Source organism: Prunus mume, linkage group LG2, assembly GCF_029339155.1.
Source record: "Prunus mume cultivar Tortuosa linkage group LG2, ASM2933915v1, whole genome shotgun sequence".
NCBI lineage: Eukaryota > Viridiplantae > Streptophyta > Magnoliopsida > Rosales > Rosaceae > Prunus > Prunus mume.
This window is the reverse complement of record NC_142699.1, coordinates 4,930,766-4,944,277: the sequence shown is the minus strand read 5'-3', so window position 1 is coordinate 4,944,277 and position 13,512 is coordinate 4,930,766. Positions and strand designations below refer to the sequence as shown.

The window sequence follows — 13,512 nt, the reverse complement described above, 5'->3', positions numbered from 1 at the left end:
CTAATTTTATTTTATTTTTGGGGTCGGATTGTGTTGCTATTTGAGTGAAACAATTATTAATTTAACTTCTATTTTTAAATAATTATTACTTTTTATTTTTAATACAACCATACTATATATATATATATATATATATATTTTTTTTTTTCGCCAATCGTTGGAAGGGTGAGAGGGGATATCAGTTAAATTGGTTCTCTACAATTTTTTGCTAAACCACCGCAGCTGAGCCCCACTGGCATACAACCATACTATATTGGGTGCAGGGGAATTGAACCTAGAATAATTATTTTCCGACTAAAAACAGAATAAATAATTATTACATATGAATTTTTAATACCAAATCAATACTGATGGGGGAGAGATAGAACTTGATATTCTAACCTTTAAAATATTGTTTTATTTATTTATTTATTTTACATATGAATTTGTTGGCATTTGCAATTGTTTTTTTTTTCCGTCATGACACTGGAAAAAGGCACCTAAGCTGTTCATCGATTTTGAACTAATTCATTTTAGGGATAATTCAAACGGGTCCAATTGAAGTTTTTGGTTTTTACACACAAGAAAAAGGTACCTTTATTTTTGTTTTTTCTGTTAATCTGCTGCATATAATATTGCTGAACAAAGATTTGTATGCATTGCTTGAATAAGAGAAGTCTATTCTCAAACCAAAGTCGACAGAATTCCAAATCAAATGCCAACATGTCTGCAGAAACGTAGATTGAGGACATTTAGATGCTTTATGAGGTTTAACTTAAATGGTATCTTTCGTTTGAATTTCTTCTACATGTCAGAGAGTGGATGCAAAACAAATTTTTTTGAATCTTGTTATTACAAAGTGGCTAAAAGTGATCTGAAGTTCAAGTTCTTGCAAACATGCATCCGGTGCTCGCCAGTATTGTTGAAATTAAACTGCAGTCATGAGGGAACGAAAGCATTTCGATGCTATGTTACATAAATTTGAATTGCACTCTCTAACCAGAAGACAATATTTACAAGATTAAATTTGATCAAGGAATCAAGCCATCTGTAGCAGGAAAAGAATGCCAGTAATGTTACAGAATTTTGGGAACACGGACGAAGCAGAGTCAGCAGTTCAAAGCACCAAATACAACAAGCAAATTCTGAGCACTAAAAACCCTATCCCCAGCAACAAACACAAATTAGAGAAGCTTTGATATAACTTGACAAGATGTCCAGAAGGCTTTCGTGGCAGCCCTTATTATTACAGGGTTTTGGTATATCCTGAAAATAATGAAAACATTAGAGGTCAAAGTACAGTATAAATGTAAATTAAGACTAAGACATACATGAATTCTAATTATAAATTCGGCAAGCAACATGACTAGATTACGTTAGTGATCAAAGACACGCTGCACAATGATGGCGGGAAACTTTAAAACCATCAGATTAGGTAACATTAGATTTAAGTATCCTACCCGATGGCGGTTGCCCCCCATGATGCTACATTATAAATAACTTTGCTTCCATCCCAAGCCTTTCGAAGTTTTCCCTTCTTCTTTCTCACGGAGAATGTTTTGCTAAGGGCTACATAAGAAATAGGAAATGTAAGATTCCATTCCTAAAATGTGGGAAACAAACTTGGTCAAATAAAGCACAAAATGCATACAGAATAGATTTGAAGTTAAGAGAATTTTTCAAGTTCTCTTCAAACTTAGGAAGCAACACAAAAACAAGTATCAAACTCACCATCCTGAAGTTGATTAGGGGTCAATTCCTGAAAATCACACAGCAATCAATTAATGAGTCAATACATCATATCTACTACATAATCCAATTTGGTGTATAAACCATGCTCAAACAACAAGAAAGGCCGCATATGCACAATCTGTTCAAATTGTTTGACAATCATAGAAAGAAATTGTCGACATGTCAACTAGACATGTTAAAAATGCCAACACTAGTGCTAATGTGTTATGGTTCATCACAATAAATTCAATGGTTCCACCTCTTAATCTACTTGCATTGCTCTGCGCAGTTAATGATAGATGTAAATACTGGGAGCAAGAGAAGATGCTATACTACGAATGCAGTGAAAGCCTGATCTCTTAAGGTCTGTCATGATCATTTGGTCATACATCAAATACCTACCTTATAAAAGAATACCAAATAGACTAAAAACAAAAGTTCTAAAGAACTCTCACTAAGCAAACTATTATTTTATGGGACTCCTATCAGGGAAAAAAAAAACTATTCTTTGCAGGATGATGTTGGGCTTTAAAGCAAAAGCAAGAGCAACATACCCGCCTAACAGAGATGAGAACGTTAAGAAGACAAATGATAAGAATGGGAATGCTAAGATGATGAGTAATACGAATGACCAGAAAAGATCAAATTAAAAATATATGTATAAGAGACAGATTAAGAGTGGAACCTATTAATTGTAAAGTACAAGAAGCTAGCCTATGTGTTAGCAACACATCCATGTAACATAGAGAATAATGTTACATTGAGAGTGCCATGTATGAATGATAAGATACAAGGAACAAGGCTAATGCATAGGTGCTCTCATAACAAAAGGAAGACCAGTAATACAAAAGGATATGAACGTACTACATGCCCATGTATTGGCCATCCTGGTTAGCACTAAATATTAGACTAGGATGAAACTAGCACCAAAAGTGGGGCCAAACTTTTCAATTGGCATAATTCATGTTTAACCATAACATACTGCATCACAAAAATCCACCAAGCAGGATAGAACTGCTTTTGTTTTGTTCATCTGGTTTGTAGAAAAGTAACTGGATATCGCTAAACACACAATAATCTGGTAGACAGTTATGTTGGAGTAATTTTCTATATATGTGTCGATCATAGTTGTGGTAGTATAAAATCAAATGAAGTATAATAAAATTATGTTGAGCAGAGTTTCAGGGTACCTTAGTCTGTTTAAGGGATAACAGGTATGCAGCCATAAAGCATGCAATACCCTCTACTATATCTTCTTGCCTAACAAGAACATAGTCTTCTTCACCCAAGTCACTATCCTCATCTTCCCATAGATCATTCTCATTAACCAGATCCCAAGAACTACCTTCTTCTGCTGCCATACAAGAATAGTTTAGCACGGCACTATATAAAGTCTAATCTTCATAATGCAGAAGACATATCACATGGTTATAAAATTTCATTGTGACCATATTCAGATGCATACCAGCCATATTTTGCGAAACTGATGATGCTTGCGCGCATTCTAGCTTTTCAAGGAAGTCGGGACATTCAACTCTAGATTTTAGAAGATTGCATAACTGCATCCAAATGCAAATGACATGTGAGTTAGAATATGGAAAGCCTTGATAACAAGTAGTACAGTGTCTCCCCCTTATTCATCATTACAATTCAATCGAAAAAGCAAAGTCAGCAATAAAAGGTTTCACTTGGGATTAGACTCAAGGTACCATCAGAAGTGAAATCTGAAATTTTTATTCCTACAAAAAGACATTATGCGGTGAGCTTAGAGAAATCAGTCCACCGCCACAAAGAAACCAGATAACATATTTTAGGCATTATATGGTTTTACTGAGCTAGTCGAAGCAATTGTGTTGATCATATAAAAAGCTTCATCCTTTAAACTTATAAGCAATCAGTGTCCACACTCCACACAGTTATCAAGCTCAACAATTGCCATTAATCATACTAATCAAGTACGCAATTCACCATTAATTATTGATTAAACCGGTAACAGCTCAATTGCTCTTTGCTTCAACATTTAGGAGAACAACGTCTTTAAAAAATAACCCTTAATCCCAATCTCAATCATTTAACCAAAATTTAACATTTTTCAAAAAGTTCCAAAATCCCCAAAACACCAGAATTCAATCAAAATCGAACCCTAAAATTGAGCTCAAACCCCACACGGAACCCCAATCCATACCTCGTCGGCTTCGCAGTCAGGGCGCGAACTCGTCGATCTGCGGCCTTGCTGGCGCTCATCGTCATCGACAGCACCACGAGAACTGTTATCATCATCATCGTCTTCATCCTCACCGTTATCATCTCCATCGCTGTCGCCGTCAGCACCCCCAGTGGTATCGAGCGACACGAGGGCTCTCTGGCACTGCTCGAGCACAGCCTGCAGAGTCTTCCGCTTCACGCGGAGCTTATCCTTCTGCGAATCCGCCCTCCTCAATTTCGCATCGGCCGAGGGATTCGAACCGGAGACCTCGACCTCCATCCCCAGAAAGAAAGCAAGCTCCGAAAGCCTTGTTTGTTATGCGATCGCCGACGAAGAAGGCCTGAGAAGGATTGGGGGTTTTTTCAGAGAGAAGAATTATTGGGGTGGGTTTTTTCTGCTTCTGGTTCTGCTGATGTTGTTGCTGGAATGGAACAACATGTGATTGATTAATGGTGTTTTTTTATTTTTGTTTTGTTGGGTTGTGTTTTTGTTTTAATAATAAAAGTGGTTTAATTAGTGTTATGATTGAATTTGGATTTGGATGGTTGGGTTGCGGGTGGGATTGGATTTTGGAAGGGAAGAAAGGACTAAATTCTTACATACATTTTTGGGCTGTTTGGTTCCGTGGAAGAGAATATCTCCCACTCACACAGAATGACGGAACCGTTCGTTTGTTTCCTTAAATTATCCATCTCTCTTGCTGTACTAGGTTAACCCAACCCTAATCAAATGTAGCCATGTGATGTATGTCACAACATCAATAGATTATATTTAATATCTACCCTAATAGAGAATGATAAACTCAATGATCTTAATATGTTCTACGTTCTATTTGAGATACGGTTTTAATTATAATTATTAATATACGATATTTTTCTTTAAATATTGTGAAAGTTTGGCCACTATAGAGTATTTTAATATTAATTATTTAAAAATTTAAAGTGTTTTCAATAATAGGTGAGAAATACGTGAATTTAACCTATATTATTCATACATTTGTAAACATATGTGTATATAGTTTGTTTGTTTAAAAAAAAAATGTGTATTTTACTATACATTTAACAATTGTACATAAATTGAAAAACCGACTAGGGTTTCAATAACTAGTATGCTAACCTCGATCAAACTACATGCCACTAAACTAATAGGTAGCTGCACATAAGTTTTAAGAGCATCTCCTCCAGTCATGCTCTTACTTCAAAACTAAATCTTAACTAAAAAGACTATAGATACAAATTTATTTTAGAAGCTTTTTAAGTTGGATCCGGATTATACTAAACCATGTTTCCTGGTTTAAGGAGTTATATTGAATAAGAGCCAATATGAAAAATATATATTTATACCCTCAGGTATACAGTTCATCTAGTTTGGGTCTTGAGTTGGTCTTACACAACTAACAAAAAGAAAGAAGAACAAAGATCAATAAACCATCTTTCAATATTGTGCTATTTCAATTACAGTAACTTCTCTCTGTAGTTCGTTTTAGAAAAATATTATTGTGTGTGACGGTAGTACTATATCGACATGTCAAAAATAATAGTAGCTACTAACTTACTAGCTGATATTTTGTGAAAATAATAATACCATGCACGCACGGTGTTATGCCGTTGCACATAATAATACCATGTGGGTTATAAATGATACATAAAGATTAAAGGGTGGGCCAAAAACAGGCATCAACCCCACCATTTGCCCAAAGCTATGATTTGATTTCCAACAGAAGTCCCAGATGAGTTATACAATGAAGAAGAGTAAAATGATGCCGTTACAGTGGGGCAATAATGAAGCCACAAGAGCTCATCTTTTTGGGTAAAGCCAAAAAAAGCTAATGGCCAAGAACACTCATTGCATCGCTGAGGATAAGGTTAATTATGTGCCGTTATAGGAAAACACTGTTTTTGTCAAAAAGTAATGCCCGCTCTACTGGATTAAAGTAAAACCAAGCAACTTTAGTACAACGTTCGAAAAACCTTGCTATAAAATCTGGTGCCGGTGAGGCTTCTTACTTCACCAACAATTATTCTTTTGAGTCTCTCTTGCCATTAGCTTTCGAGATCTGTGCTCTGCTTTAATCATATTTCCCAGTTGTTCATCTGCACTTGGCGTATTTTCCCTGTTGTATTTCCACCATCAATGGCTGAAGCACTCGTTTCCGTGGTCCTAGAGCAGTTGATTTCCATCACACGTAAACAGATAGAAGAAGAGGTGAGGCTGGTCGTGAATGTTGACCGAGAAGTTGAAAACCTCATCTTCCATTTCAATGCTATTCAAGCTGTGCTCCAGGATGCAGAGGAGAGGCAGGTGAAGGAGGCCCGCGTCAAAAACTGGCTGCGGAGTCTGGAAGATGTGTCGTACGACATTAACGATCTGTTGGACGAGTGGAACACTGAAATTCTCAAGCACCAAATTGAAAAAGAAGAGAAAGAAGGTGCTGCCCTTACAAAAAGGAAGAAGGTATGCCTCTTCATTCCCTCCCCTAGCGTTTGTTGTGGTTGTGGTCCAATTGATAAAGTAGTTAGGCGTCATGACATCGCTATGAGAATAAAAGAAACACATGAAAAGTTAACTGATATAGCCAATTCAAAACAAAATTATAACTTTCATGAGAACACAATTAGAGCCACTGAGAAACTTGAACGGGTTGAAACTTCTTCTTTTGTCCAAGTGTCTAGTATAATTGGTCGTGAAGAGGAGAAAAAAAGATTAGTAAGCATGTTGTTAAGCGAGAGCAGTCAACAAGGGAGGAGCCCATTTGTTGTGATCCCCATTGTGGGGATGGGAGGATTAGGAAAAACTGCATTTGCCCAGTTAGTCTATAATGATGATGAAATTATAAAAACTCATTTTGACACTAGAATATGGGTTTGTGTGTCAGACCCTTTTGAAGAGATCAAGATTGCCAGAGCCATTGCTCAAGCTCTAAATAAAGATGATAATCGAATTAATTCAACTAGTTTGCAACCTTTGTTGGAATGTATAAATGAATATGTTAGTGGTAAAAAGTTTTTCCTTGTTCTAGATGATGTGTGGAATCCAACCATTGATAATTGGGGAACATTAATGGGAGCTTTACAAAATAGTGCTATAGGCAGTAGAATATTGGTGACCACACGAAAAGAGACGGTTGCTGCTGTGATGGGAGCAACCGCTGATCACGTAATCCATTTGAACATCTTGAGTGATCAAGATTGTTTGCAATTATTCAACAAAATTGCTTTCTTTGATAGAGAACGAGATGATCAGCTTGAAGATATTGGGAGAAAAATTGTTAAAAAGTGCAATGGTTTGCCTCTTGCTGCAAAGACCTTAGCTAGTCTCATGCGATATAAGAAAACCAGAAAAGAATGGGTAGATGTTTTGGATAATAAGATATGGGAGTTAGAAGAAGTTGAACAACAGGTTTTTCGATCACTATTCCTTAGTTATTATGATTTGACTCCAGCTGTGAGACAGTGTCTTTTATTTTGTGCTTTTCCCAAAAGATTATCAGTTTGATAGAAATGAGATTTGATTGAGTGTTGGATGTCACAAGAATATCTCAGTATGAAAGGAGATAAAGAAAAAGAAAGAATGATAGGCCAACAGTACTTTGATAACTTAGTGATACGATCTTTTTTCCAAGATTTTGTTTAAAACGGAATGGAACAATGATGATATTATAGGCTGCAAAATGCATGATATTGTGCATGACTTTGTACAGTTTCTCACCAAAAATGAATGTTTTATTATGGAGGTGGTGGAAAGTGGTAAAGAGAAAAACATGGTAGTCGATAATAAGGTTCGTCATTTGAACATAATGTCAACATACAATGATTCGTTTCCTGTTTCAATCTACAATAATTGCAAAGGATTACGGACTCTGCTAATTTCTACTGAGAAACTTCCTCCGTTACCCTCGGACTCATTTTCAAAATTGAAAAGCATTAGAACATTAAAGTTGAATAAAAACTCAATCAAAGAAGTTCCCGAAAGTATTGGTGGACTAGTACATTTGCGGTATCTCGATTTAAGTTTTAATCGGGAATTGAAAGAATTACCCGATTCTGTGGGTAATTTATTCAATCTGGAAACATTGCGTCTCATTTGGTACTGCCAGGGGACTCAGAGAACTACCGGTGAGCTAAGAAAGTTGGTTAACTTAAAGCATCTTTATATTGAGGGGTGCCGTGAGCTAAAATTACCAAAAGAGATTGGAAGATTAAGAAATCTGCAAATCTTAGATTGGTTGTATCTTCAAGACGGTATCGAGGATGATGAAGGAATTTTCAAGTTAGGGGATTTGGGAAACTTGGAGCAGCTTTCAGGGAAGCCTTTGTACAAGAAAACTTGAATTCAGCCAAAGACGGGAGTGAGGCTAAAAATGCAGAATTGGTGAACAAGAAGAACCTCCTTCATTTGACTCTACATTTTGGGTTTTCTGGAGATGCGGAGAGAGCTGATAAGGATGAAGAAATACTGAATGGTTTTCAAGTGCATACAAATTGGAGTCGTTGAATATCTGGAATTACAACAATACCAACCTGTGTCCAAGTTGGATGATGAGCTGTCATAATCTGAGAAGGCTTGTAATTCTATGATGTTCCATTTTGTGAGGGTTTTGGCTCCTCTGGGGAAACTCCCGTCCCTTGAATATTTAGGGATATAAGATGGATGGAGAGTGTGAAAAAGGTGGGAGTTGAATTTTTGGGAATAACAGGCGAAACACCGCAAACATTAATAAACTCGTTTCCCAAATTGAAAGAACTCCATACTTCGAAGACATGTGGGCAGTGGGAAGACTGGGAAGGAGTAGAAGAAGAGGATTCTAAAATTACAATAATGCCATCTCTTTTGAAGTTAGGAAATCACCGGCTGCGAAAAAGCTGAAAGCACTGCCGAACTTCCTATGGAAGACCCCGCTGCGGGAATTGAGCATATCGAGAGGGATTGTTCGATTCTTGCACGATGGTTCAAGACGATGTGGAATGGAGTGGGTTGAAAAATGCGTCTCAAGTCCAAAACATCAAAATTCATGGGCAAGTTTGTGAAAAAAGACGGAGTTGGAATGTTGGAGGAGGATTGATGATGGGCTCTGCCTGCCTGCCTATCTGATCCACCTCTTGGGCTAAAATGGTAATTTTGAACACCTTCCATTGCAATTCTTCAATTTTATTTAAGTTTCTAGTTGCTTTGCTACCATCTTCAGATTTACATATTTTCTTTAAATTAAAATATCAACAACTCTTTATCCAAGAAACTTCACCTAATTTTGCATAATGGCAGACAGTCCAATTTTTTTTAATTTGAAGTTGTCTACTTGCATTGCTTTGCTTTTTGTTTAGTTTTTGTTTATTTATTTATTTTACCAGATAATTAAATAAATAAAGGCAAGGGGAAGGTGGCTGGAGTGCTAAAATTCGCCTCAACGTCAAATTTACCTTTCTTCACTATATCTCTGTCTGGTCAAGTTCTTATTTTCAATTTTTGGTTTTATCACTCTTGGTCTTACTAAACTATTTCTACGATGGGAAGCATTGACAGGGAAGAAGCAGAAGTGGATCTTAACCAATCTCTGTTAGCAGAACCATCTCAAGCCAAACACCTTCCATCCAGAGTTTGGATAGACTCCAAGAAACTATGGCGAGTTGTGGGTCCAGCCATCGTCAGCCGTTTGGCTGGCTACTCCATGTGTGTTATTACACAAGCCTTTGCCGGCCACCTTGGTGTCGTCGAACTCGCTTCCATTTCCATTGCCAACAATGTCGTTCTGGGTTTCACTTTCGGTCTCCTGGTAATAATCAAACTCACTAAATGTCAGAGGGTGTTGGTGTAATTAAATTTTATGTGTCATATAAGCTATTCCAACTTTCAGATTGTACAAAATGGCGCGCTGGAAGTCGGCATAGCACATCCCAATCTTTATTTCTCTGTCTCTTAACTTTTTTGTAATTTTATTTTTATGACAATAATTAGCTAGGCATGGCAAGTGCGCTAGAGACACTATGTGGGCAGGCTTTTGGGGCAAAGAGGCACCACATGTTGGGGATACACCTACAAAGGTCATGGATTGTGTTGTTTTTCTGCTGCATTCTGCTGTTACCTATATACATTTTCGCCTCTCCGATCCTGAAACTGTTAGGGCAGGCAGATGACGTGGCGGAGCGACATTTTCCAGTCCTGAGGGCAGGATTTCATGATGTTGCAAAGCCGCTCGAGGCACGCCAATCTAGTTTTTGTTTCTAAGTTGCGTACTTGATTTTGGAGCTCTTTTTAGTCTCTCCACCCCTGTTTCTCTCTAATTGTGTCTGGTAAGACCGCTACTACAGTGGATAGGATTTTGATTGGTAAGTAAATATTGCAAGGTAATATTTTTGGAATTTGGAACCAAACTGGTCTTTCAAGCCTTCTTTATTAAATTAGATTCACGAAATAGTTTTGTCACTCTATTTGTATTCACGGTTTAAAAATCTGAGGTCCTTCGGACTCTTTGCAGAATCAATAGACATTGTGATAAAGAACACTATCACCACAACCTGCAACGGCTATGCGAGCCCACAGCGTGGTCCATCCTTGCCATGAGCTATATGCTTTGAAGGTTGGAATCTCCTTTGCTTTGGATGCTTCTTGTATGCCTCTTGTGGTGGAATCTGACTCTTCGACGCAGTTCAAATGATTAACACTAGTGAGGAGTGCTTGCATCAAAAAGGGTTTTGGTGGATGAGATTCATCGCCTGACTGAAATGAGAGACCCCAAACTATTGTTCAGTATGTTGCTCGTAAAGCTAATGGAGCTGCTCACAGAATTACTTAGTTTAGTCCTCGTGAAAGTGGACTATCGTTTTGGATGGATGAGGGGCCTCTTTGGCTCATGGATTGCATTCAAGATGATTGTCCTTCTCTACATTCCTTTGCTTGATTTTGTTGTAATTTCTTGACATGTGTGGTACTCTTTCCTATTCCGAAGTTTTGTCCCACGTGGTTTTCTTCGGAAAGGTTTTAATGAGGCCACTTCGTTACATGCTGACACTATTGTTTTTTATTATTTGAATGAATTATCGTTTGCCTTAAAAAAAAAAAAAAGAATTTCAAGTGATTGAGTTTTTACTTTTGCAAGTTGACAGCAAAAGACATTAGGAAGGTTTCATATTGGTGTTTAGTGAGGGTTTAGACCTTTGTGCCCCATGAAAATAACCAAGAAAAAGGAAACGAGAATAAAATAAACCACCTTTTAATTTTCCATTTGAGCTAAAGTCCAATATCTCTTAAAATGTCCATTCTGAACCCAGTACAGAAAATTGGCAATGTATCATTTGATTGACACTGTAGATTCCATAATGGAGAATTGACACCCGTTTTCTCAATCCCATTCTTGAAGAGTTTGTCAAACTTAACAAACTCTCGTTGTCAATTGAGGTTAAGTTAAAACCAATAATGACCTTAGAAAAATTAAAATTTAAGATGCTATCTCGATAGATAGATGATGATTTACTTTGTTTTAGCTATGTTTGTTTTTGGTTTTTTTCTTTGCTTTTTAATGTTGATTGTCTAAAAGGAAATATTAGTAAGTGGCCATTTTGTACTTCTGAACTGTGATATACTACTACCCAATAAAGGGTCACTTTTTGAATGATGTGGCCCTGACTTTTATATGCCCATTGATTTTGGGTCACAACATATCAATTTTGTCGTTTACATATAGACCATCATGTGTCTGTATATACGGTCATACCCCAAAATTTCTCCACAAATGGCTGGTGCTTATGGTAGCAGAAAAAGAAACCTTGCATCATTGCGATATTGTTCAACCGCTCATCAGGGTCCTTGAATTTAGTAGTGGCATGGGCTTATTGGCTGCCAAAAAATAAAGGTTGGTTCGGGTCAGGTCCAACGGTTCAAAAAATATTGGACTGAAGCTTGAACCGAAGTCAACAGTTCGGTTCAGGTTAAGTGTTGACTTTTTCGGTTTGATCAAAAAAAAATTATTTTTCAGTTTGGTTTAGTTTGGTTCGGTTCGGTTTAATCAGTTTATCGGTTTTTATGCCCACCCCTAAATAACAGTTGTTTCTAAAGAGATCGGGGTACTAATACATTTGCGGTATCTCAATTTATCTTGGAAAAGTAAGTTGGAAGAATTACCCGATATTGTGGGTAATTTATACAATCTGCAAACATTGGAACTCGTGTTTTGCATTGCACTTAAAACACTACGAGTGACAATAAGAAGGCTGATTAACTTAAAGCACCTTAATCTTGGGGGTTGCGATAGTCTAAAAGTACCAAAAGAGATTGGAAGATTAAAAAATCTGGAAACACTTGAAGGCTTAACTCTCTACGGTGATGTTGACGAGAATAAAGGGTTGATCAAGTTAGGGGAGTTGGGAAACTTGGATCAGCTTCGAGAGGTTTGTATACGTAACTTGAAGTCAGTGCAAGATGTGAGTGAGGTTAATAAGGCACAATTTGTGAATAAGAAAAACCTCAATACTCTGTTTCTATTTTTTGATCAGTCAATTTATACAAGTGAAAGTGAGCTTCAGAGAGAAATGGATGAAAAATTACTGAATGCCTTTCAACCTCATACAAATTTGGAGAGGTTAGGTATCTACAATTACCACGGTCTCACTCTGTGCCTCAATTGGATGATGTCGTTGCATAATTTGAAAACGCTTGAAGTTGAATTTTTTCCATTTTGTGAGCTTTTGCCTCCTCTTGGGAAATTGCCGTCCCTTGAATATCTTATAATAGTTGAACTGAAGAGTCTTAAAAAGTTGGGAGTTGATTTTTTGGGAATAGATGGTCAATTGGAAACGCCAACAATATTATTCCCGAAATTGAAAAAACTCTGGTTCGAAAGCATGGTGAAGTGGGAAGATTGGGAAGGAGTTGAAGGGCACAGGGAGGGAGAGGATTCTGAAATTAAATTAATGCCATCTCTTTCAACCTTAGAAATCAAGTCATGTCCTAATCTGAAAGCAGTGCCGGACTTCATGTGGAAGACGCCGCTGCAGAAATTAGTCATTAGTGAGTGTGAGAATATCCAATTGCACCAGTTCTCCAGCTACTTTTTCCAGTCCAAAGAACACGATTTCGGGATGTTGTAAAACTGCTCGAGCCACGCGGATTCAGTTTTGTTTTCTAAGTTGCCTTGTACATGATTTTGCAGTTTTTTTGGTCTTTCCCACCCTGTTTTGTAGCTTTTTTTTTTCGGCCGGTTAGCCCTTGTTTTTCCTCCCCTACTTTTAGGGTGTATGGTTTAGGACTTGTGAATTTGTGTTGTGAGTCATGGGTGTAATTGGGGATTCTCTATTGAGAATTTGGGTTGAGAAGAGAGAGATTCTTTCTAGTGGTTGGAAGAACCCACTTTCTTCACCTTGTAATTTTCTTTGTCTATATCGGCGTATTGTTGTTGCGCTCACTTCTTTGACTTCTTCATTATGTTTTCGTTTGATAAGACTGCAAGTACAGTGGATATGATTTATGAAAATACCTGCAGGATGGAGAGGAGGGTGAAAGGCCAATAAGATTCTAATCAAATAAATAAAAATAAACTTCGGTAGCAGGATTGATATGGCTTGAAAATTTGACCTTTTCTCTTGGATGTTCATTTAACCTGCGAC

General features: G+C 37.3%; 2 protein-coding genes and 1 pseudogene across 4 annotated transcripts; 2 read left to right on the top strand and 1 right to left on the bottom strand.

Moving 5' to 3' along the window:
• Positions 1-921: 921 nt before the first annotated feature.
• On the bottom strand, positions 922-4,582 carry LOC103319618 (uncharacterized). 2 transcript variants are annotated; one of them, XM_008221174.2, is made up of 6 exons: positions 3,896-4,582; positions 3,176-3,269; positions 2,901-3,061; positions 1,711-1,738; positions 1,440-1,548; positions 922-1,245 (listed from the first exon to the last, which is right to left on the bottom strand). In XM_008221174.2, exons 1-6 carry the CDS (start codon positions 4,193-4,195, stop codon positions 1,164-1,166), a joined length of 774 nt encoding a protein of 257 aa, XP_008219396.1. In that variant the 5' UTR covers positions 4,196-4,582; the 3' UTR covers positions 922-1,163. The 2 variants fall into 2 exon arrangements, with proteins under 2 accessions (XP_008219396.1, XP_016647901.1); XM_016792415.2 differs by having other exon boundaries at positions 2,901-3,064; positions 3,896-4,332.
• A 1,121-nt stretch (positions 4,583-5,703) lies between these two features.
• On the top strand, positions 5,704-10,978 carry LOC103319587 (putative disease resistance protein RGA3; annotated as a pseudogene). The gene is made up of 3 exons (XR_016124319.1): positions 5,704-9,028; positions 9,428-9,686; positions 9,869-10,978. The product of XR_016124319.1 is annotated as a putative disease resistance protein RGA3 (transcript).
• Positions 9,420-13,310, top strand: LOC148919469 (uncharacterized). The gene is made up of 3 exons (XM_089047076.1): positions 9,420-9,686; positions 9,869-9,954; positions 12,015-13,310. Exons 1-3 carry the CDS (start codon positions 9,420-9,422, stop codon positions 12,994-12,996), a joined length of 1,335 nt encoding a protein of 444 aa, XP_088903202.1. The 3' UTR covers positions 12,997-13,310.
• The last annotated feature ends 202 nt before the right edge of the window (positions 13,311-13,512 follow it).